At 36.2% G+C, this 26,377-nt stretch overlaps 1 protein-coding gene across 1 annotated transcript in view; it reads right to left on the bottom strand.

Annotated features, from left to right (window-relative positions):
• Nucleotides 1-2,118: 2,118 nt before the first annotated feature.
• LOC103721640 (AP-4 complex subunit epsilon) overlaps nucleotides 2,119-26,377 on the bottom strand; it is a 29,503-nt gene continuing 5,244 nt past the window's right edge. Inside the window, exons 4-11 of the mRNA XM_008811929.4 lie at nucleotides 26,202-26,312; nucleotides 20,459-20,656; nucleotides 20,218-20,349; nucleotides 18,095-18,151; nucleotides 17,858-17,974; nucleotides 9,387-9,464; nucleotides 4,711-4,854; nucleotides 2,119-3,709 (exon numbers count right to left, since the gene is read on the bottom strand). Coding sequence (XP_008810151.1) covers nucleotides 2,636-3,709; nucleotides 4,711-4,854; nucleotides 9,387-9,464; nucleotides 17,858-17,974; nucleotides 18,095-18,151; nucleotides 20,218-20,349; nucleotides 20,459-20,656; nucleotides 26,202-26,312 — 1,911 coding nt within the window. The 3' untranslated portion in view covers nucleotides 2,119-2,635. The remainder of the gene's footprint in view (nucleotides 3,710-4,710; nucleotides 4,855-9,386; nucleotides 9,465-17,857; nucleotides 17,975-18,094; nucleotides 18,152-20,217; nucleotides 20,350-20,458; nucleotides 20,657-26,201; nucleotides 26,313-26,377) is intronic.

The following is a 26,377-nucleotide window of genomic DNA, read 5'->3' on the forward strand; positions in this document are numbered from 1 at the left end:
TAAATAAAAAAAATATTCTCTGGTAAACCAAAGAATCATTTAACATCCTCAAAGTAATGTTTTTCTTCTATCATTCAAAAATCGATTTTGAATCCGAGTGAACGTTTTAATTTTTATGCAACTCCAATCGCCTTCCTGTGGACGACCTCTTACGACCACTATTCTTCGAGTAGAAAAGGGTAAGAGTATAATTAAATTAAACTTTGTTTGTTGGTTCTAACAACGATCTGTTTAGCATATTTTTAGGTAAACAGAAGATCGACAACAGCAACTACTAAATAAAATTCTCAAATAAATCACAAAAAATACACATAAATTGCTAGTAGTAGGTCTATGAAATTTATATGCAGAATTATTTGGATAGATCAGAAATAATTTTGATAGCAAAATAATTAACCCTATAAAAATATATTGATTATTATTATAAATTAATATTTTCATTTATATATATTATATTATTATTTTAATACAAATATATATTTTGATTAAAAATAAGGCAAATAGAAGTAATATATTAAATAATTTCATAATATATTATAAAGTATAATAACATATTTTTATTATAAGTATAAAAGTATAATTGTATAACAATATAATCACAATATAATTAATAATATCTTATAATATAATATATAATAAATACTATATATGTAATATCAATATAATATAATATATATATAATATTAACATAATATATTAATGATATACTGATATACTATTTTTTTTGCTGGACTAGAGGTATTTTTGTTCCCAAATTTCAACCAATCACTACTCTCGGATGATCATGGAAACCCATCCTCAAGAATGGGTTTAGGATCATTGGGTTGGGCGGTAAATATATGAGTAAGGGTGATTTGAAATTACTACTATTAAAGGTACAAATGAGTCGAGCAGCTCGTGGGCTGTTCGAGCTTTGACTCGAAGCCAAGCTCGACTCGACTCAACTATTACTGAGCTTGAGTTGAGCTCGAGTAGCTAGAATAGTTTTTCAAGTCGAGCTCCAATAGCAAAATACTTAGCTCGAAGGTTCGCAAGCCTAATCAAATATATATTTTTAATAATATTATATTTTGTTTATAATATATATTATTACTTTAATATTTCAAAAATATAATATTTATATATATTTTTGTTTGACCCATCTCCTAACTTTTAACTCTATTCTTTAGTTATGACCAAGGCTTGAACTCGAGCTCAAGTATGGCTCAATTGATATTAAAGTCAAGTTGAGTAGATCTCCAATTATTTTTTTTGATCGAGTCGAGTTCGAGTTTGGATATTAAGGCTTGATTGATATCAATTTGAGTTTCAAGCCTAAATATTTTAAATCAAGTTAAGCTTAAACCTTTAGCTACTCAACTCAGTTCGATTGCACCCCTAACTACCATGTAAGATTAATAGAGTGCAACTAAACAGCATCATCTTCACTTACATCATCCTTGATCTTGGGTCATCACTGATATGCAACACCCCCTTAAAGTCATGCTCAAGAAAGCTGATATTCTCTTTATACCAAAATCTTCCCTTCCTCCCTTCTAGAAAGAAAACATATCACATGGCTTTATTTAGTTATATGTTTAAAGATCTCATGAAATTCTAAAAGATACTAATTCAAAATTGTAACGAGTCAAAATTCACAGCCCACGGTAAATGACTAGGGTGAAAAATCTCAAAAGCCTATTGTAGTATCTTTATGACATTCAGAAGTTCACAGCCAAACATCCGGTTCCAGAAGTCACAGAAACAATAGCAGCAACCAAAGGACAAAAGGACAGGGAGACCAAAAGATTTTATTAAGTTGTAACTAATATCAGAGATTAAGACGCCAATTTACCTTGAAATCTACCTGGGGTTGAAGCTTTTGGAGTTATCAACTGCCAAAATCCATAACCGACTTACCAACGGAGTAAAATGGTTTGCTTAAAACACAACGAAATTTACCATTTCTATGCACGCTAATAAGGTCCATTGACGAGCAACACACAAGAATTCTCTGGTGCCAAAACTGCCATCCATGTTACCTTACGATGTCCCTATATCCCTGTATGGCAGCAACGGAAGCACTTCAGAAACCTACGTAGAAATTCCATTGCATTCGTCCATCAGTTCAATCCAAGCTCAAGGCAGAAAATTACAGCTGAGCTTTTTTTATAAAAAAAAGAGTCCATAAAAAGCCCAATAATTTATTCTAAAATGTTCCTGAAAGGTCTTAAAATTTATTTCAACTAGGTGGGAAAAAATACAGTTCTCATTGCAAGCATTTCAACAAATCTAGCCATTCTATTCACCAGCGTATTCCTCCTCAAGTGCACCGATTCCCCCTCTCTACTAAGCAAAAGTGCATAAACATTTTCACTACACAGACTGCATATACACCTTGACCACCGAACGTGACATTGTCCCAGAAAAATTACAAGGACTACCCCACCAACACGCATGACGTCCTCTATAAATTTCAACCAAGCATTCTTCCACCAAGAGCTCGAAATTTCCAACCGTATCAATCAAATAATCAATTTTCAGTACACTCAGATGTGATAGAATCCAGCATAGCCAGAAGGTATACCATCCACTTGGATTCCAGTCAAACTCTATATATTTTGTCACAACATAGGGGTCACCCCAGCTTCCTTCTCTAGCCCAGCAAGTCCCTGAATAGGCTAGGGTTATTCTCTGTTGGTGTCACGCCCACCTGTCTTGCAGTTGCATCTTTCTGCAAGGAATCTTGGCGATTCTGGCCCTTATTCATGGCTGCCACATTTGTTGTTCCATGCGAGTTCTTATTAACAGTATATATGTCAGCCAGTTCTGGATTTAAGGAACCAGAGCTTACCGCAGCTGGTGGAGTATCTGTGTAAAGTGCCATAAGATCTGGTGTTTTAGGACCAGCTGCAGAAGAGTGATCAATAGCTGAGGGGGCTGATGTTGGCCCTAGGAGCCCTTCCAGCTGCTTAAAGGGATCTATAGATGGAGTGCTTGCTGGAGTTGGTTCACCCAAGTCAAGCAGATCTGGAGGTGGGGAAGAAGGAACTGTCTTCTCCTTGGGAGGTTCAGAAGATGAAATGGCTCCTTTAACAGCTGGCTTCTCTGCAGTCGTTGGAACACCCTTAGGTGTCTTGTGGGTAGGCAGTTGTCTCTTCTCACTTTTAGCAGTTGAAGCACCAAATAAAGAAGCAGCTAACTTCTGCTTTTCAGCTGAAACTTCAGCCTGCTGTTTCCTAGAATCATAGAAATTATCTCGTGTTTGGGAGCTCACTGTTCGTCCATCAAGATGGGTAGCCCCATTTGCTGTCTTCTGAGTACTTGAGCTAGAAGATGCGGAGGGTGATGAATATGTAGGTCTACCCCACTTCCTCTGAACACCTTCAAGCCGAAGTTTAACTCCAAAATCAACAGATGAGGCATCAGTTGCAGATGGAAGATTAGGGGCATGGTGGGTTTCTCTAGGGTAGGTTTGCTCAGGCACTGGAACTAGATCAGTGGTTGGGAGTGGAAGTACAACTTGAGGGATGGTTGGTGGAGGTGAGGGCTTTGGAAGCTCATATGCCTCAAACCTGAGAGAATGACTAGAAGCCTCATGCTGGTATTGGCTTCTGAAATTGCCAATATTGAACATGCCTGATCGTTCATTCTCAGGAATATAAGGCCTTGCTCCCTTTTCCATGGACTGGTTCACAAAACTGTCAAGGAATGAGAGGTTCTTATCAATCTGCAATAACAAAAAAATAATAAAAATAAAAAAAATACTGATCAGTTGCCAGGCTTGGGTGCAGGACCAATAAGCAGCAGCAATAGTTAACAGTAACACCACATTACCAAGAACATACAGCCAGAAGTACGATGATGTATTTGATCAGACTACAAGTTAATTTCATGACAACTTATAAGCCGCTGTTAGTTAACAGTGACACCACATTACCAAGAACATACAGCCAGAAGTATGATGATGTATTAGATCGGATTACAAGTTAATTTCATGACAACTTATAAGCCGCTGTCAGAAATGAGATGTGCTAAACAGCGAGAAACTAATCTAGCTGAACGTTTTGTTCACTGGATCGTATGCCATCAATTAACAGCACAAATCAAGTTCAAAGATTTTCATCAAATACAATTCTTAAGATTACTGTGTTACCATATTCAACTAAGGCATCACATAATTTTCGTCAAGGATAAAACTAGCTGAGATTCCAACAGTTTAATGCTGAGAAACAATATGCAATTTATATTCATTACCAGAAGGAACGAGGATATGATATAAACATGTAACCATATATTGAAGGAGAACCACTTTTGTTCTTTCACCATTTTTGCTTGCATATAACTTATTGGACTCATTTTCAACTTCTGTGCCGACAAAAACTATCACACAGAATTTTCCAAGCTACAACCAAGTGCAAAACCAACATGCAACATCTAATCAGCAGAAAAGGTAGCAGATTAGATTATAACATGTAGATACCCCACAGCCTACATGTGAACAAGAATTGGCAACATGACTACACATGTACAATAAATTCTCTATCATGCATACTATTAGATGTCTTAAAACAGTTTATCATTAGTATTGCCCACACAAAAAAGCATATGCAGCATGTATGGACTGAAGTAGAAGTGAAGTGAGAAAAATAGCCTTCTATAGAAAACAGCCATGTATGATCATAACTATTAGATATAAAGTAAATACACCAAAAAGTGCTCAATAATGACCTCAATATCCTCACAGCTTGCATCCGATGGCATCACACTTTCAACAGCTTGGCTATCTAAGCCCAACAAGGCTTGTAACTCATATGCACGCTGCTGCAAGTCTGTTGAATGTGATGCTGATAGTTCATCAATCAGGGATTGACACTGTAACAAGTGATCAGAAGGTTAATCAAAATACATAAACTATTCTAAGAGATAAAATTCAAGTATAGTTTAGTCAATCAGCAAAAAACCTACAATTATGGTTAAGTAGACTAATCCAAAAAGAATCAAAATCATAATCATAATCATCAAGCCTTTCCCAGCTAATTGGGAAGTAGAGTAATCACATAAGTTACCAAAATGATTTTGCTGCAGACTCAATCATTAAAGAACAGGAGAAAAAGAAAGCAATCCTCGCTGATGTGACCCTTCATATGTTCTTATATGAACACAGAGAATGGTTTGGTGTTATAAAACATATTCAGTTACATAACAGATCCGATAAGCAAGCAAGAACTTGATCCAAGTTAAAAGAAAACAGCCAACCTTTCCTGTTGTAGGAAGAAGTTCAATAATGCAAACTAAATGGAAACTTCGAATAAAATTTATCACTATAGAAAGAAAATAAAGGTGAAGCCCATTATACAAGCACTGCTAGCTTTATATCTACTAGTAAAAGTGCACACGCAAATGCACATATATTGGAAATATAACCAAAAGCAATAATTGACAAGAAATTAATTATGAAAATTCATGAAAATTATCTATATGAATATATTAGTTACGACAGTGATGTTACAATGTTTTGAGATTAAATATTTGGCACATATTATTACATTGTATAAAGTCAGGCTTTTGAATTGTATTAAATTACAAATACATAAATTATAATATAGTATAATTTTATAATTTTTATATAAGATTCATGTTAAAATTGTAGTTTGGAGATCTCACAGATCAAATGGATGAGACTCAATAGAAAGGTCTTTTAGAGATCTGGAATTTGATATCGCATGACCCTTGAAAAAATCCCAGTTTTTCTTGGGTCAGAAAAGGCTGAAAGCTACAGCAGTAATTTATTTTCTTCCGACTTTTGAAAATGTAATCATATTTTAAGTCCATTAGAGTGTAATGTAGATGATCATGTTTTCTTCTATTAGATTCAAAATCTATCATTGCTTTTGGATAGAAATTTATAAGTGTTTTTATATAGAATATAGAAAAGAGTTTGATTGCCGTTATACTCTTGATAGATTTCAACTAGAAAAGCATTTCTATATTTGCTCTTTGTATCTTATAAGTAAAGGGAAAAACATAGTGGGAACAAGAGACAAAATTTAAGTCAAATATGGATTCAGAGTTCCCAGTCATATCTCAGAATAGTCAGTCTGCCTTCACTTTCTCATTCATTACCTTTAGATAACAATTCTTGATTGTTTCCTCTCTGTTTAGCATCATGTTGGTGTCAAAGTTAAATCTGATCAATGGCAACTTGTGGATGTAGCTATTAATGCATGGTAGGAAGCTAAACCATTGTGCTGCCACAATGTACAAGGTTAATGGCTTCTAATTATGACAACACGCTGACATTTTCTTAAACCAGTGAAAAGCATTTAGATTCTCATATAAATATTCAATCTTGCAAGTGCACCCACAGTCCAGAAGATGAGACCGACCGACAACGGGAGGAAGAGCATATTCACATGCATGACATGCAAGATGAGAAATAGAAGCCTGAAGGATTAGAGAGAAGGCATTTCAAGCGACTGATCACAATCACAAGAGTATTAGGAGTTTGGAAACAATTTTTGTGGAAAGAACCCTGAAAATAATATCAAAGGAGAAATACTACAACCATTGCCACTTCTTCAAACACTCCTTTCAACAAACAAGCCTATAAATACTCACACCAGCTTCAAGAATATGCAAAGAAAACTACTATAATAACCAAGAAGATTCAAACATTATATTTTAATCACTGGCACCATTTGTTGGCTCTACAAATTCATGCCCACAAAATGCAGAAATTAGAAGTGTTCTCACAGTTGTTCACCTGAAGAACTTTACCAGCATTCTGATAGGTTGGAGAAAAGCACCTACTATCTAAATTGGAACTCTAGAAAGGCAAAAACTATTGGCCCAGTTGATTACATCTACAGCACATCCATGGTCAACTGAACATGGTAGAATTTTGTACCACAAAAAACATGGTAGAATTGAGACATGCAGAATTGGATCTGATCTGTCTGCTCAAGACATCACAACAAGATTACTTGAATTATGTGGAGAATGATAAGCATAATGCTAGTTTTGATGTCAACCTCTTTGTGAAACTATTTTATCTCCAATTGACAGAATACTTTGTATAAATAGTCAATTATTCCATCTCTCTCTTCAGCATCTTCTCCAACCTCTTTATGAGAGATTTGATATCATGCTCTTATTTTTATTTGTCTTTATCTATGCCAAAGCCTGTGTAATTGTCTCCTGGATCTCCATTCTCTCAATCAAAAGGGTTACCCTGGTACCATAGAATTCGATATGCATCAGTACTGGGTGAACTAGGCCTACATCATGATGTATTACCTATACTGAGGCATGTCCCCCTCATCAAGGCAGATACATACGAATCATGTACGTTGGTACACTTCTTTCTAGGCACATCAAAGCATACCACCCCGTATTGAGAAACATATGGTATGTAGGCCATCAATGCAGTACTGATCCTCAAGATCTGAATTCTAGCTCTCAATGTGGTGACATTCAAAATAACATGCATCTCCTCATTATGAAACATGGACTTTTTTTATACAGCTATTATCCATTTAAATGGACTTTGACCTTTATTTCGATAAAAGATGTATAGACTATTTTTTTATTTGTAGCTATACAAGTTTTAAATGTCAATGCTAGAGAAAAGCATGATCATCATGGGTATGGATATAGGGCACAAGTATGACAATATGGGTAAGCCTATACAACAAATCTTTAAAAAAGGATAGGATTTCTACCTTATGGCTATAGCAAACACATATAAATACATACAAATTTGTTATACACAATCGTGCAATGGTATGGTTGCTCCACTATAATTTGGATGTCACAGGTCCGAAACATCAAAACAACCTCTCCACACAGGAGTAAAGTTGCGTACATCTGATCCTCCCCAAATTCCACAATGGCAGCAGCCTCATGCACTAGGGGGCCTTTTTTTAATAATAGCATACACATATATGTTAACAAGAATCCCTTAGGCATTGTAAATTATCACAGCAATGTAGTCCATACCACAATGCCATCAACACCCATAAATTCAGCATTTAATCATGATTCAAAATCCATAGAACAAAACCCATACTCGTGCAATAACATCAACTTCCCAGACTCTAAAATTAACCATCGATCATTGAAGGGTCAATTTCTCAAAACAGAAAAAAAAGAAAAAAAATAAAGGCAAGCCCTCTCTTTTATCCTTGGAGGTATTCTGTAAGGATCCCAAAAGAATCAATGAAATGTCTAGAGCCTTTTTCATTTTCAAAAGAATAGGAAACCCAAAATAAGTATACGACATGTATCCAAGTGATATCTTACAAGTATCAATATCCAATACATATTGGAAGTAGACATTTCGTGCAATTTTGATATGTCTGTGCCTATTAGGACCTAGAGTAGTGAAACCTTAGTCATATTGCTTTAGATTATCATACAGAAGTATAATGCAGGATCTTGTCATGGGCAGGAAATCTTAGCTTCGCTAAAGCATCAGCTACAGAAATTTACAGATCAGTGATGGATATCTATCTTGATAAATTCCATATTCATCTTCATGAAAGCCTGATCATACACTACAAGTATAAGCTGAATTTCTATATATTTTTATATTATAAACCATTAAAACATGTTTTCAATATTCTAAGCACCAGAAAGGAAATAATTATAAAATACTTATAGGTGGCAGAATGCTAATGATCTCTGATCTATGTCAAACAAAAAAAAAAGCTCTGATCTACATTTTCTATCACAGAAAAGTCAGCAACGCAATCATTGAAATATAGTTGTAGCTGACATCTGATCAACATTTTCCAAATGGAATAGGAGCCCTCTCTCTAAGTCTTTCTCTTCATGTCCTTTTCTTTCTTTTTCCTTTTTTTTTTATTACGGAGCAGTCTGTGGCATTGGGATACACAACAAGATGGCTCTCCCCAAAATACCCTACAACCACCAACCCCCCCAGCTGAAAAAAGAAAAAAAAAAGAAAATGAATGGAGGCAACATTTCAACTCATTCTTCAGCAACCAAGAGATTTAAACAGCAGGCTGACATCAACAACTCTTCTGCAAGGTACTTCTAGGGCATTTTATGTAATACAAAATGATCTTATCATTAGGAAAGCTAGGAAGAATAAAGCAAATTATCTTTTGAGAACAAAGAAAAAGCTCAACTTGGACACTTGCAACATATGGGAAGTAGAAAAGGGAACTTTCATAATGCCATCCAGTAACCTAAACAAGTTATTACTCCTCCAGATAGAAAGTAAGTTCAGCATGCTCTGTCAGTTAAACACTTAGCAAAGCCAACAAGAAATTTGTAGCAGCAATAAAGGAGTATGATCAGACTTCATATAAAATGAATAATAAAAGAATATGGTAATACTAACAAAAGAAAAAGGACAATGAAATAAAATATTGATTTACCTCAGGCAATAGTTCCACTTTCCTTCCAACAGCAATTTCAAATGCGCATATTTTCATGATTGCTGATATAGTATAAGCCTTTCCAACAGCAAGAAAAAAAGAAACCACATATGAATTACAAGTAACAAAAATGCAATTACATTATCAGATAAATTAGTAAAGAAAAACTACAGATGCAGTACAAAATCACATGCACCATTACATCTAAGTCAGATTATATCATTAATCACAGAAATAACAATATGCTGGCCCATACAGCAATTAGTCACAACTTCCAAATCTATACCAGGACATCAGTATTTGTTGATTTTTCTGAAAGATTTTATAGCATTTTAGCAAAATAGTAATACATCCTACACAAATTTTTAATTTTTTATTATAATACAATGGTGCTGTCATTAACATCATGGAGACCAATGCATCAGAGACAATATAATCTAGAATCTAAATTACAGAAAACCAAGGTTCATTGTTAAATGGCAAAATTGTGGATTTACTGTCAATGACATTAACAGGAATGCAACTTTGAACTTCCAAAATGTTTTTTTTGCAATAGAAAAATGTAACTGAAAACATCTTAGAGACATATTTTCATCATTACAGATGTGGAAGAGATCTATCGTGTTCTGGTTCATTAGGATATTTTGATCTTACACCAAAGACTCAGGTTCAAGTCCCAGATATGGGAAGCCGCGCATACAACTGCAAATATCAGTCCCAACCCCCGAAGAAAAAGGTGGAGAGTTGACATTAAGTTGACAACCAGGAATCAAAAGCATGTAAAGGGATTTAAATAATGATATTTATGAATGTAGTGAATCTCCTCTTCTTTTGATATAACATCAAAGATGGCCTAATTTCTTTTGTGAATGGAGATCCACAAAGCTAAACTTAAACATCTGGGACAAGGCTTCCTGGTAATGGCTGCAACTAATAAGCAGACTCACGAAGCACCATATACAAATTCTGGACATATATATACATATAGAAATACACACAGACATAGAGAAATGCAGAGAAATTAATGTGAGAAACATAGGAGCAGTCAACAACCTAAAGAGATTATGACTGAAGAGGTAAGAAAAGTCAATAAACATGGAGGAATTGATGGCTGAAGATTTTCCCATTTATTCACGAATATCAATGGCAAAATCTGAACAATCAAGCATGAATGATTGATATCAAAGGCATCTAAAACAATTAACTATGACATTTAAACATTGAATTAATAATCAAGATCAAGCAAATTCAACATAAAGTTGCACCCATCAATGATATGGTGGATCAGTTGTTTACTACATCCATTCATCAGTTGGGTGTAAATTTAACATTTAATTGTTGAATCAGTAATCAAGACCAAAAAATTCAATATAAAGATGCATCCATCAATGATATGGTGGATCGGTTGTTTTACAACATCCAATCACCAATTGAATGTAATTATATAGTAGATCTATAGTAATCGAGTCCAAGATCACAGTTTTAAGGCCAGGCTATGCCTCTGTCCCAGGCCTGTACCACCACCCAGCGCTTAGTCAATACGATGTACCGGTGGAGCCACTTGGTCAGTATCAAGTGGTGCTAATTCAAAATGGAACTCATGTCCCTTTTTCCTTTTGTTTCAGCACGATACACAATGATACACCTCATGCCAACAGCACTCAAATGCTTCTCCATGTTGTCATTATTTATATTAAGAAGGGTCAAAATTAGATTCCCCCATCAAATAGTGAGCAGCCAATAGTGGAGCAAGGTTAAATTGATTATGACTATGTAAAGATGAGACCGGTGCACTAAAAACAAATGGCACATTTAGGTCATTCTATTTTATCTTTACAATACATTTTCAGATGCATTAATGGGCTGAAAAGTAGGAAGAAGGGTCTTAGAGTCTTGGTTTCCTAAATTTAGAAGTTTGAATCCATGTGATCATTAAATAATTCCTATTCAGAATGTCAACTTTATTCTCATTTAAGTTCCTACTATAAGTAACCTTACATTAAAAGAAACTAATTAATATGTCAGACTTGGAATCCTAGATTCATTAGATTTGTGCTACAGTGTGGCCTATGTCTCTATATGATGGTCTCTAATGAGATTAAATTACTTATCATTTAGATAAATAATTTGGTTCCTTTTCCCCTCTTCTCTTTTACTTCAACACTCATTTTCTTTACTCAATTTTTGTTTCTAGTGAACCCAAGGTTCCATAATCATTTCAGTAATATTTCACATTAAACTCTATGCCTCGATGATTCGATTGGGGAGAAAGAAAGATTTTTCTCAACCCACTTAACTCGAATCTCTCAAAAAAATTTAGAAGATGGAAGAATTGAGAAAGTAGGGCTTAAGTTCCCTTTTCTTTTATTGATTGATCTAAAACCGATGTGCATAACCTCCATTTATAATGATGAGGTCTGCCTTTGCACAATTCTAGTCGAATTTCTCCTTCTAATTCTAATAGAACTCTCCTTCCGAAAATAGACATGACTACTAGAAATGAACTTGAAAAAGCTTAATTTTTTTAGAAAATAGATCTCGACTTCCATATTAACTCTATTCTCTATCGCTCTGCTTGATTCTTCTCGGATTGGAAGATTCGTTCGATCAAAATCTTACTCGTAAAGGAAACTTTCGGTTTGACCGGCCGTTCCAAACCCCAAAGAAATTTGGGCCTGATCGCTAGGGGTGCCGCCCCCTAAAGGGAGAGGTGTCACGTCATAAATCTCAAAAAGTTGCCCAAATTTATAAAAAAAATTATCTCAATTGAACGTCGTATAACCAAATTATGATCTCCGGAAGTTTGGTTTGCGATTCAACTTTTCGATGCAGTAAACCTTGCTCCTCAATCTCGTCCAGTCCTACCCGTAGTAGTCAAAATGATCCATATCGAGTTTAAGGAGCTGGATTACAGCTCTTCCAGTTTAGAAGATTTAGCTTGCGCTAAATCAAAACTGAAGATAGAGAAACGTCTGCTTTCCCATCTCGCGGTTGAACCGAAAACTAATCCTATCGACCAATCCGAAAAGACTCGATCCTACCGCACCTAGTTTCTGCAACCTTCCTCTCGATAATACAGTCCTCTTTTAATGGTTTTTCTTGCTCCATCCATAGGTCATCAACAGATGGCAGCACTGGTTCTTGGCATTGGTCTTCATCTAACATAGAAGGCTCAAACAACTTCAAATTCTTAGCATTGACTATTGAGTACATCTCCATGTATGGTGGTAGGTCAAGCTGGAAGGCATTCTCCCCTTTCTTCTTCAGAATTTTCATGGGACCATATCAAATTGCCTTTAGTTTTCTCCCTTCACCTTTCAATTTGTCTTTCCCTCAATGGAGCGAAAATTGCACTTCACGCAATACTTATCATGTCGATCCTTGTAACATTGTTGGAATCTATGCAGCTACGCCTCAACCTGTTGATGCACTTTTATGATGTTCCCAAAAATCTTTGAGCCTGTGCTTGGTCTCCCTCGTCCTTTCTATTTTTTGGAGAACCAACTATAAACTCTAAATCAAAGAGATTCTGTGGTAGATAGCCAAGCAAATCTCAAACATAGCCGGGTTTAGGCACAAAAAATATCAAATTTTACATTGGCCCAGCCCGAAGCCTGATTAAAAATGAATAGAGTTTAGGCCCGAGGCCTGGCCATAATCAGCTCTAATCTCAAATAGTGATTTTTGAGAAGAACCATGGATAGCTCAATTATAAGCAAATTGAGGTATGGCAAGCTATCATCCCAAGTCGACGAATACTTGGAATTCTAGCCTCAAAGGAGATGCACCATGGTATGATTCACGACCTCAGTTTGTCCATCTATCTATGGGTGGATGGCAGTGGATCAAGCATACCATCTTACTAAACTGATCAACCACCACAAACAAGTAGTCATGGCTTCTCTTGTTCTGGGTAAACCTCCCAAGAAATCCATTGAGACGCTCTCTCAAGGTGTGCTAGGTACTAGTAGTGGCGTATAAAATCCCAACTTCCTATTGGAGGGCTTCAATGTGTTGCATAGTAAACAGCCCTTAATGTTGCATCTTCAGCCAATAGACATACCCTTTTAAGTTCAACAGTCTTCTCCACTCCAAAGTGCCCTGCAACCTTTGAAGTGTGGGCCTCTCGAATCCAATGTACTATATCAGCAGCTTAAAGGATACAAACATGTTTCCCTATATAGCAGTCCCTCTTTCAAAGTGAATTCTATTAGCATGCCTTTCATCAATTTCTCCAACTCTTCTTGAAAGTCTAGATCTGTTGCATAGAGATCTTTGTACTCCTCATGGCAGAGTGGCTATATCTGCATTGCAATAAATATAATGGAGACTACTGTTGTTGGAGGCCGGGGCAAAAGATCGGCCAAGTTGTTCATAGCCCCTTTCTTATATTTGATCACCAAGTTGAATTGTTGCAGATAAGACATTCACTTCATGTGTCGAGCACAATTGTTCTTTGCCCGACAAATATGATCGCCAATGCTTCACGGCCTAATGTAGGGCAGATTGTACAATGCTAGGATAGGTGCTTCGCAAATCTTCTTTAGAAGCTAAAAGATATCTTCATGCTTCTTCGACCATTCAAATTGTTTGTTCACTTTCGTCCAACCGTGTAGGGTTGCTGCAATTACTGAGAAGTGCTTGATGAATTTTCTGACGTACTAGCACGCACCCATGAAGCTCTTGACCTCGGTCACCGTCTTGGGTCTAGGCCAATTTTTAATGACCCTCACCTTTTTTGCATCAATTTTCAGATCACGTCCACCAATCACAAGCCTAAGTACACAAAGACTACTTCCCGATCTCGCACTTCTTGATGTTCAGCTTCATCTGATTTTTTTTGCAGCCCCTTTAGGACCTTCATGATATGCATGACATGTTCTTCCCAAGTATTATTGTAGATCAAAATATCGTCGAAGTATACAGTCACGAAGTCTTCAAAGAACGATCGTAGTACCTCGTTCATGAACCTCATGAAGGTGGCATGGGCATTGCATAAACCGAACAGCGTAACCAGCCACTCAAACAAACCCTACCTCATCTTGAAGGCCATCTTCTAGGTGTCTCCCTCGCGAACTCAAACTTGATGGTACCTAGATTTCAAATCCAGCATGGTGAGTGGTGTGCATGTTTGAGTTGGTCCAATAAATCTTTAATTCGGGGTAGTGTACTTATTTTTTTACGGTAATCTTGTTCAAGGCATGATAATCGATGCACATCCTCCATCCATCATCTTTCTTTGGCATTAGAACCACAGAAGATCAGCATGGTAAATAACTAGGCTTGATCACGCCTTGGTCAAGTAACTCCACAACCTACTTCTTGATCTCTTCGTTCTCTATCATTGAGCTGCAGTAGAGCCTCAAGTTGGGCAAAGGTGCATCAGTTACCAGTTGAATCTCATGCTCAATTACTCTTTTGGCTGGCATCCCCTTTACATCCTCGAACAGGTCTAGAAACTTCTTCAACAATTGGCATATCTAAGCTTTCTAACTTAGATTCAAGTCTTCTATCAAAAAGTTCAACCTCTCTTGTGTGGCATCGGCTTCTCGTATCATCAACAACACAAACCTTATGCAAGCATTAACGAGTCGCTTTGCCTGCACAGCAATCACAAGATCTACATTTTTTTGTGTTTTGGAGGCATTGATAATGAACTTCTTCCCATCCTTTACGAATCGATACTTCCTCAGAAGCCGGTGGAAGACTGCATCTCGATCTGAAAGATACGGTCTCTCAAGGATAACCTAGCAAACATTCAAAGAAACTACTTCATAAGTTATCTTGTCAACATACCTCTCAGCTATGGCGCACTTGAAGGTATACTATTTGGTAATCTTCAACTCAACACTTTCTGAATCCAACCACGAGGGTAAAGACGTGAATAAAGCTTGGTCTGCAACTCTAGATTCTAAACCAGATTTTCATATATGAGGTTCTTCTGGCTTTCAGGATCATAATAACCATGATGATGCTCTGTTTCACCTTGATCTTCAAGCGGAGTTCCTCACGCGCCTCTAGGTTTGCCTCAGTTACTATTTCAAGTTTTCTTGCCATCAAGCTCAATTGAAGTCTGCTTGCTCGAGGTCGGGCAACTCCTCAACCTCTATAGCATTGAAGACTATCTTCCCTTTCTTCTTAGAATCATCATCCTTCAGCTTCTTTCTCTTTGGCTACAACTCGGGTGGAGGCTTCCAACACTTATCCTTAGTGTGTCCGCAGAGGTTACTGTGATCACACTAGCTATGCTGAAGTCTTCAACTTTGAAGAGCTTCAACTCCTTCCGAGTACTGTCATGGAGACCTCCGACGTATTTCATAAAAACTGCATAATCATCAATAAAGATTCCAAGTAAGATCTTGTGAAACTTGATGGTGTAGTTCTAGATGGATTGATGATACTTTTGTCATAGGTACTACAACTTAATCCACTGATCCTCCTTATGGTCGTTTGGGTAGAATTGCTTCTTGATTAGGCTCTTGAATTTGCTCCATATTAGATTAGAAACGTCATTGTTCCTCATGTACAAATTCTACCAAATAAGAGCATGGCTAGAAAGCTTGAGACGAGTAAAAGCTACCTTCTGGACATTAGGGTAACCACAGATAGTAAAGTAGGTCTCTAACTGTCTAACCAGTTATCTAGATTCTCCGCATCAATAGTCTTTTCGTATACAAGGATCTCAATTCAAGCTTCAACTTTAAAATTTTGAAAATAGAGATTTTGTGTACCTGTAGGTAGGTCATCCTCCTTGCTAGATGGTAGATCTTCATTTGCAGACGTAAGAGAGATCTTCACAACAGAAGTTGCTAATGTTTGTGCTAAAAGTATCGCCAAGCGAGAGACGATCTCGATGAGTTGGACAATGTTGCCCCCTAAGCTGTGAGACATCCCTTCGCTCTTCATCCATCGAGGAAGAACTAATAGTCATACTTGCCTGTCCTTCGATGTACTTGAAGCATGGACAGTCCTCCTGATTACTTGTATTGCTCGCACATCCGAACCATGAACTAAGGCCCTCTGATACCAACTTTGTCCGATCGAGGAGAGAAGATTTTTCTCAAACAGCTTAACTCAAATCTCTCAAAAAAATTTAAAAAATAGTAGATTGTGGAAGCAAGGCTTAAAACCCTTTTTTTCATTCGATTGATCTAAAATTGGGGTACACAGCCTCTATTCATAATGGTAAGGTCTGTCTTTGCACAATTCGGATTGGATTTCTTTTTCTAGCTCTAATAGGATTGTCCTTCCTAAAATAGAAGTGACTAGTAGAAATAAACTCGAAAAAAATAAAATTCTTTAGAAAGTATATCTCAATTTTTACATCAATTATGTCTTCTGTCTCTCTATTTGATTCTTCTCAGATTGGCATATACACCTAATCAAATTTTTTACCCAAAAAAAAACTTTCAGTTTGACTGATCCATTTCAGACCCCAAACAATGAAATTTGGACTGATCACTAGGAGCGCCACCCTCTAAAGGGCAAGGCGTCATGTCGTAGATCTCAAAAAGTTGTCTGATTAAAAAAAAAAACAAGATAATCTCAATCAAATGTCGTATGACCATGTTATGGCTTCCAAAACTTTGGCTTGCAACTCGACTTCTCAATATGGCGAATCTTGCTCTTAGACAGTATCCAGCCCTACCTGTAGCGGCCAAAATGATCCATATTGAGTCTCGAGATCCTTTTAGATCACTCAACTACTTAATACTACCATAAGGACCACCTTTTCTTTTTTCCTCTGGAGAGGGGGTGTTGAGATTTAACCAATTAGGACTGTGCAAATGTTTGCATGACCTAATCATCAAGAGGGGAATAGTTCTAGCTCATGGTTACAATAGAACCATGGGATTAAGGACCACCCTCTCTTTTTTCCTCCAGAGAGGGGATGGGGTTTTTTGAGATTTAATCAATTAGTACTGTGCAAATGTTTGCATAACCTAATCATCAAGAGGGGAATAGTTCTAGCTCATAGTTGCAACAGAAGCATGGGGTATATAAGATACTGCTTTTTCTTTTGTGAAAAATTGAACTTCCTAAAGAACAAAAGATAACCACAAAAAACTACCTCAACAGGATAGATATTAAAAGTAAAGTTTCATGTGAAATAAGAAATTTCCAGCATCACCACAATAAGGGGTTCTTTGCATTCTAGGATTGGTCACCCAAATAACTTGCAAATGTGGTCCAAAAACTCCTCTGTTTATGCTTCCTTTACACCATTTCAAAGAAAAAAAAAGAAGAAAAGAAAAGGGGGAAAATCCAACTTAAATAAAATGTCTGTCAGAATCAGAATCAGTAAATGCTCCACTCATACTCAACAACTAAATCCCTCATGCAAAAATAGAAACTAAGTTCCACCCACTAATCCACAAGGTTGTTTGAGAAAGCAAAAGAAAATCGATGTGCTACTTTTTAATGATGTGAGTAAAATGTTTTCAGTCACAAACAACAAGTGTTAACCATACCTTGACAGTGTCATCAGTTGAATGGGCTTCTGCCACATCACATAACTTCCCAATTATATAAGAAGCAGAATACTTTCCATCTGTTGTCCCATATTCACCTAGAACCCAGCATATGACCTGCACTTATAGAAGTACATAATGAAAGAATAATTTTGGGAAAAAAGTTGCAGAAGTATCAGCATTTGCCCTAATGAAGGTAGATAACAATGGCTTAGCTTAGAGAGAACAGATAAGTACCTGCAGAAATACAGATGGAAGCTTTGGCTCCCCAAGAATACATAAATATGAATCCACCTGCATAAAAAGAAAAATAAGTCAAAACTTTTATAAATATGGAAAAGAAGCAAATGACAGATGGACCGGAAATTTAAGAGAAAAGGAACAAAACACATGATAGCAATAAACCTCAGAATTTTTGAAAAAACACAACAAGAAACATTTTCCATGATAACTTTTTGGTGCAATGGTACTTAAGTATTTTATGCAGCACCTAATACAACCATGTAGAATAATATTATTTTGGGTAATAGGCCAGGTAGAATTAGATACAAACGTTCTTTTAACTAGAAAAATATATAAAGCTATTATCCATGGATTTTCATTTTTTTTATCTTTAATGAATTAAAATATTAAAAACATAGATTAGTATTATAAAATAATGGTTAGTATGATTCTATAGATTTCATTCTATAGAATGCAAATCACATCTGATGGTATATGCATGGACTCCTATGGTGTCTACAACAGATTTTTTAAGAAAACGATTTATTCGCTTTTCCTTTTTCTATATTTCACTTTCTTTTAAGAATCTTCTAATTTACATTATGATGGATTAAGAAGTCTGGCTCATTATTTTGATGACTTTATTCTTAACAAACACAATTGAGTTACAATTTAGGTAAGTCATCAAGGTATGCCGTCTCGGTATCGGCCCCATATCGGTACCACCCTATCACTATTTCAGTACAGTATGGTACTCAATACGCCCCCTGTACCATATATCGGTACCGAACCGGTATCGTACACCCCATGCTGTCCGGTTCGGTAGCAAAAGATTCAACTCTGTTCTTTAAAGTGTATTTGCATGTCTAGTTATCCCTAGCCCCTCATATCACTAAAACTGATAAACAAGTGTTTTGAATAGCTAAAAACTCCCTTTGTACATGAAAATTTTTTTTGGGCTAGTTTTAGGAGAGAAAATTCAAATATGGAATTAAATACCACCTTCATACAGAATAATAAGTTTTTAATTATGCGCATATACAGAACATTACTACCATTATCCAATAAAACTTGACTAACCTACTTCATACAATGATGGTAACAACACAAGATTAGCATGGGTAAATTATATTTGCAAATAATGCAGCTACAGTGACTAACATAAAGATGTAAAACTTCAACAAGATAGGAAACCATCAGAAAATTTTCACCAACTTAGATCAAGCCTGCCGGTTACGGAATACTTCATTAAGCAGGAAAAAGGTTGACTCATAGTCATAAGCTAAGGTGGCATTTGGCATACCCATCAGTCTTCAGTTTTTTTAAAAACTAAAACACAGTTTCTGTTTTTTCTTTCTGAAAACCTGAAGCCTGTTTTGGCCTAGGGTAGTGGCAGCAGTGGTAGCAGCAGCAGTGACAATTGGTGGCCGCCATGGCGGCGGCAGCAGGGGTAAAAGAGAACCAGTATTTAGTTTTCAAAAGAAGTAAAAGCGAGAATTCCTGGCTTCTACTTTTTCTAAAAACTGGATGATGGTTTTTGAAAAAACTGGAAACATAAAATCAGCTACCAAACAACTTTCAAACCGCATCCATGATTTTGAAAACAAAAACCACAAAATGAAAATTGGCAACCAAGCCAAATAGGGCCTAAAAATGCCAAATATTGGTGAGGTCTCTTGCTAACACTTAAGTTCTTGTCTTTATCCAAACAGGATAGAAAAAAGAAGTTATATTGTAAATTTGTTTAATTTCTCTCATCTCCTTTTATCAGAAATTACCAGCCTGTCACCAAAAAAATACTAGTCATGTCACAATGCAATTTTATTAGGTGGACATTGAAGCATACTCTCATACAAGGAAAAAAGAAAAATTGATTCAACATGTAACAGGCAAGTTATAAAGCTTTTTGACCTTCAATATGCATGAGGTGAGTGCAAATCTATTTTATAGACAGCAAATTTCAATACACTCAAACCACTAAACCCATAGCTATGCATCTGATATGTAAAAAGCATAAATGAGTCTTTCTACACATGCACTTCCAAGGGCATGTTAAAGCAGTACACCTGAATATATGTAAAAATTAAGCAAAACCACTAAGATTTTCCACACAATTAGAACTTAGAAGAAGTACATACAGCAGAGGATCTCAGTTGACTATCGGCACCTTCATCATCCTCTCCAAATCCTTCAGCAATTAGTCGCATTAAATTATGTGCCACTCTAACATTTACAAGATCACCTGCATGCTCAAAGACCTTATTCATGGTCTGGGAAGTGAACTTGTTAGAGACACTATCAATGGAGTTCCAAAGTCAAATGTAGAATATCATTTTCAAAGCAAGAAGCTGGAAATAATACAATAACACTTGTAGATACCTGGATAAACCATTGGTTGCTTGGTGCAAATTGTTCAGCAAGCTCAACACAGCGCGATGCTATTTCTGTTTTGTAATGATTATCATTTATGCTTCTCATGTAATCAATCATGCGATCAACTATCACTTCAACATTTGAGGACTTAGTCATTTTATAAAGTAACTCAAAGGTCTTGCGCTTTAGAGTATCATCAGGATCCTGTGCAAAACATGCATTCCAACAAAGCACTGGTTCGATCAGTTTATATAAATTATCTCAGAAATCTGCAAGAGCATGTATCACTACATCTTTCTTTTAGCCTTTAAGAAATAATTTAAATAAGAAGTAATCAAAATATTATAAACAAGATGTATAAAGCTCTGACAGTTTTGCAAGAAAAAATACATCCTTTTTTATATTTTTTCAGATTTGAGACAGATTTTAGAATTTGGGACAAAAATATCCATAGTTCTTTCAAGTAAGAGATTTTCTTCAGCCATAATGGAGAGTGCATTTCTCTCTCATCTTCTCTTCCTAATATGCCCCTTCCCTCCATCACATCCTAACCTCCTCGCTACCATCTCCCCCGCCCCCCGCAGTCATCTCTCTCATCTTCCTCCTCTTTCTCATCCTCTTCTCCCTCCTCCCGCATCTACCCAAGTTTTCCTATGAGCTTCACCTTCAGGCTTGAGCGTTGGCTAGGTAAACCCCCTCTCATAAAGAAGAATAAGGGGAAAATAATGAATAGTCTGGCCACCATGATTCTTGCTCATATTCATGACAAGCGGCTTCATCCTAAGCTATAGGTTCTAAGCAAGACATAAATTTCCAGAGGACTGAGAAAGAGTCCAGAAATCGGAATAGAGCAGTCATTCTACAGAACTTGTTTAAGTTTTTAGGGCATACACAAGCTTGTAGAAAAGAGAATTCAAGCAAAAACTAGGATGATGATAAACTTACATAATTAATTAATTAATTAATAATAAAATTGCAAAATAAATAGTCAGTATTATAATTTGTTACATGATTACATCACAACAAATAAGTGGAATATAAATTTAGCACGTTAACAAGCTCATCAAAATTTATATATCTTTCATTACACCAACTGTACTCTAAAATTTCTCTTTCACAAATTTGTGCAAATTTTACTCAAAACTTGTACAACCACTTTCTGAAAACTTGTGCGAGCTTGTCATTTGTCAATGTTCATTTTATATTAAATCAATTTTCACAAATTTATGCAAACTGTACTCAAAAATTTATGCAATCATTGTTCAAAACTTGTGTAAGCTGATTATTATTTAATGTTAGTGATGCACTTAAAACTTAGTAACCACCGTTTAAAACTTCTTTGAGCTCCCATCATGTCGATCTTAGCCTTTTATAATTTATGCAAGTTTTACTCTAAAGATGTGAAACCACCATCTAAAACTTTGCTAACTCATTATTACACAGAAAACAGAGATTTTTATTAATTTTGAATCATATATCTCCCAGACATGCTTCCATCCTTCTAATTATTTTGGGAGGAGATTGGATTCGTCAAAAATCTTGATTTCAGAGCAGCAGGTGATAGAAGGTGAATAGGAGATATTTAGGGTTTTAAAATTCATTTCAGAAGAGGATTTGTCTAGGGTTATACATAGTAACATTTATGTTTCTTAAGAAATTCTATGATCCATATATTGGATTACTTCTTCCCTTCCTTGTGCTTTCAATTTTAGCCTCTTTTTCCTTAAACTGCAAGTTGCTTACTCATATTGTTGTGCTCTCTCTCTCTCTCTCTCTCTCTCTCTCTCTCTCTCTCGATTATGAAGGAAGCTTGCACCAATTTTACTTCAGACCTAATTTTTGATTAGATCATAAATTAATCCAGCCATAAATCTATTGAGACCGGTGCTGTTCAGATTTGATTTGCATCAGAACCTCAAAGCCATGTATTCTCATCCATTCAGATGAAAAGGTTTTGGAGCACAATGACCGTTGGAATCAAGAAAAAACAAATTGTAATTGAAAATAGACCTAGTTAAACTGAACAAAAGAAAAAAAAATGAACCACCACATTCTTATCACCAAAAATCCACAGCTCCTATATCCTCCCTAAAGTTTGATCAAGTGTTTATAACGGATTGGCCAGTAAAATCATATTTCCTCCCAAGGTCAGAAAGGGATCCGTGATTTACAAATGATCCTTCCCCTTGTGCTTTAAGACATCAAAGACGACTGTCTTTATTAGTATAAAAAAGATCTCTTCTGCCAAGACATTAGAACTCATGGTTCATATAATTTCTCCCCATACCACTATCTTTCCAAAGTAAGGCCCTTCAAAGGCATCTCAACCCTCTGAACCTAAATAAATTCGAACTTATGCTTCATGCTGTACACGCACCTCTTATACTAAATATATGATTAATTACACCCTAGAATTTCTCAACAAGGACCTATCCACTGGGGATCTCCCATAAGTCAGCTTCACATATCTTTACAATTTAGTTGAATAAAAAGACTAGGAACAGCTTACCATGTTTTCCATTCAATTTTTTATGTTTACATAGACACCTTAATCTTCTAGTACTATTACTTTGTCTCCTTCCACTGTCCTTACGTCCATAACAAGCAATTGTTCTTCACATTTGTTTCCAAAGAATCCTAGGCATGTTTGGTTGGGGGAGTTGGACTCTGAAATGGGAATAGGAATGAGCAACTCCCATTCCAGCTGTTTGGTTGGGGGAGTCCTATTCCCATTCCGATTCCAAGGGAAAAATGGGCTCCAATCCCCCAAAATCTAATTCCTACTCTCCCCTAGTATTCAAATCTCATTCCAGTTCCGATTCCGATTCCAGTCACGAACCAAACGCATTGGAGGATATATCCATTCCGATTCCCATTCCCATCTATTCTGATTCTAGTCGCGAACCAAACGCGCCCAACTCTTCAACCTCTTCTTTTACATTGTATTCCCCTAATAATGCACTTACTTTAGTTAATAGATCTACAAGCAAACCAACTTAAAATTTTCAAGTTGTTGTGGTAACATGAAGAAACCACCAAGTAACTGAAAGGTAATCCGCCCCTACTCTTCAATTAAACAATCAAGGCCATCAAACAAACCAACAACCAAGTAGGAGATGAATCTCAGTTAGATTTCCTCATCTGATAGCCCAAGATTACAGCTTTGGTCCCTCATTGCATATCATATTCCAGTTTGATTCTGTGTATAAAGATGTTTTCTACTGAATCACCTTGCTGTTATTTCAAGGATCATAACAGCAACTTGCTTTGATGAGGTAATTACGATGCAATGTTTGATCAAGGATAGGCTCATGATACACAAAGGGGGGGGATAAATGGAGGAAAGGGCTGGCACAATCACTGAAGAAAGCATGGGAAGCAATGAACACCACCATCGGTTCACTATTTCAGGCAATAAGGGTTCTGATTTCCAACATGGCGATTAATTGATCAAATGGACATATTTCGTTAATGTCCACACTAAAGAGATGTAACTAGACAATGATTATAGTTCAAAATCATTATTAAATTGCTCAGATCACTTACTGGTTTGAAGTATACTTCATTTTAGTTGGTAAGTATTTTATGGTTCTGAGAAAGTCAGTAGAGATTCTCTGTAAGGCTGTTGACTGAACAAAGAATTCTAGTTTCATTAGCCTTTTCTGAGGAAGGATTTGGGTGTCTCATTGTCGATTGCTTTTATTTCCTTTTTTTATGTAGAATCCATGTGAAACTAAAACAGGAAAGGAGGGGCTGGTTGTCAGTCTACAGAAGTGTGGATAGTTTGATATAGACTTTTTGAAGCAATATTGATGGAAGAAAAAGGATAGAAGCCAGATCCAGCTGTCACATCTCCTCTCTAATCTTTTCTCTTCTCTAGTGTTTTTGCTTATTCTTTTTATTTCCTCTTTCGCTTTCTGTGCTATTATCCCTTTTGCTGTTGTAATGAAACCTGTAGTTCAGGTAAGGAAAATTTGAGTTGGTTTCCAGGTTGAAACGATCTCCTCCAGCTATTAAGAGAGCGATAGAGCCATTTAGTCTTCTTAAATTTCAATCTAAGCCCACCTAAAATCAGCAATGTCGTTACAAAAACCAGCGCAGAGACCTAGGCAATCAAAAAACAAACTCATCAGAAAACTCATCAGGGCACAAACCAAGGTTCGCCGTACCGGTACCGAACCCCGTACCGGTGCCGCACTAGTATAGGCGTACCGAGTGTTGGTACGGTACGGTATGCGGTACGCCAGACGTACCGACATTGGTGTACCGATATCGGTACCCATCGGTACGGGTATGGTACGCTCGGCACCGACCGGTACCAATCGGTACAGCGAACCCTGGCACAAACACTCTTTGGCTACATATGGTTTGCAAGAATAGTTCTCGGGAATGGGTAGTAGTTTCACATTTGAACTCATTCCCATGTTGGATAACTGAACTAGACATGGGAATGTTGATTCCAGTTGGTATTAAACTCCCACGGAAAGCATAAAACAGTAGGATATGCGCCTGAGTAATAAAATAATGATATTTATATATTTATTCATAAAAATTATGCATAAAATAGTAATATATATTATTCATTTTAAAAATAATTTATTGTATAATGTCATATTACTTGGTAAATATTAATATTACATAATATTATATTGAATATCAAATAAGTATGATAATGTTTGCATATATTGTAAACTGTAAAGTATATGATATATTTGCACCTAACCAGAATATACTACTAAAGAAGCTGTTTATGACAAGGTTCACCTCGTTCACCCAAGATTACTGATCTTGTTCAAACATACGAATTGGAATCAGTAATTCTTGATGATTCTGAAGAACTGATGCATTTGAAATGAGAACCTAGCAACCAAATATAGCCTTTCATTGTTTCTTAATAATTAAAATAATAACTCTAATAGCAAAACTTTATCCTAGAAAATTGTTTCTTAATAATTAAATAACAACTCTGATAGAAAACATTATCCTAGAAACTCCAGAGAATTCAGAGAATGCCTTCTGTTCTTGTTAAGACTGAAATTGACCCAGTTTTATGCAGCAAAACAAAAACCTTTAGATCCATTAGAAACTTTTGACCTGTTCATCTCCTTTGGCCTATCATTGCTTGCACATGACCCTCGGGGATTTGCATCAGATCATATTTTGGAGTGGATAATGATCACTTTGATTGGCCAGATCCACAGGTAGATCAGCATGAAACATGGGAAGACATACAGTACCCAGGTTGTCTAGATGTTGGAAATCCACAAGTGTGTGGGTTAGCAGACCCTGTAAAGGCTTAGAATGCACTAGCCAGCTTGCTAACTATAATCTCTTCTACATCTGAAATTTGAACATGGGTGGCAAAAGCAGTGCAGCACCCAGGCTTTGTACATACTGGAAACCCACACTTATACACATCTCTCTAAGGCTTACAATATACAAGACACCTATCTCCACAAATAATTGCATAAATGTTCATCATTCTGAAATTTAAAAGAATCTACGAGCTGCAAGTTATTGGACTATGGACATCTATTTTTACAAAGAGCAGAATCGCCAAAACCTCATGTACATGGAGAAAAGCATATCCAGAAATCATATACTATTCAAATATAGTAACGTTAATGGCAAAATAAACAAATAAACATTACTCGACCATTTTTCATTTTGACAAGACTATATAGGAAAAATAATCAGGGGCAACTCTAGCAAGCAATGGAAGTTCAGAAAAAAAAGATGTTGCCCTTACCTCTAAGCAATCAATAACAGCCAGCTGGTGTTCTTCAGCAATATCTGGATTTATTTTTATAAGTCGACCAAGAGCATCAATACCCATATATTTAAGATTATGACTGTCACTCTGCCAATAAAAGTGAATATGAGGTTCGAGAAAAAGTGTCAAAAAGAGATGAAGTAACTAATGCA

This window comes from Phoenix dactylifera, chromosome 6, assembly GCF_009389715.1.
Source record: "Phoenix dactylifera cultivar Barhee BC4 chromosome 6, palm_55x_up_171113_PBpolish2nd_filt_p, whole genome shotgun sequence".
Taxonomy (NCBI): domain Eukaryota; kingdom Viridiplantae; phylum Streptophyta; class Magnoliopsida; order Arecales; family Arecaceae; genus Phoenix; species Phoenix dactylifera.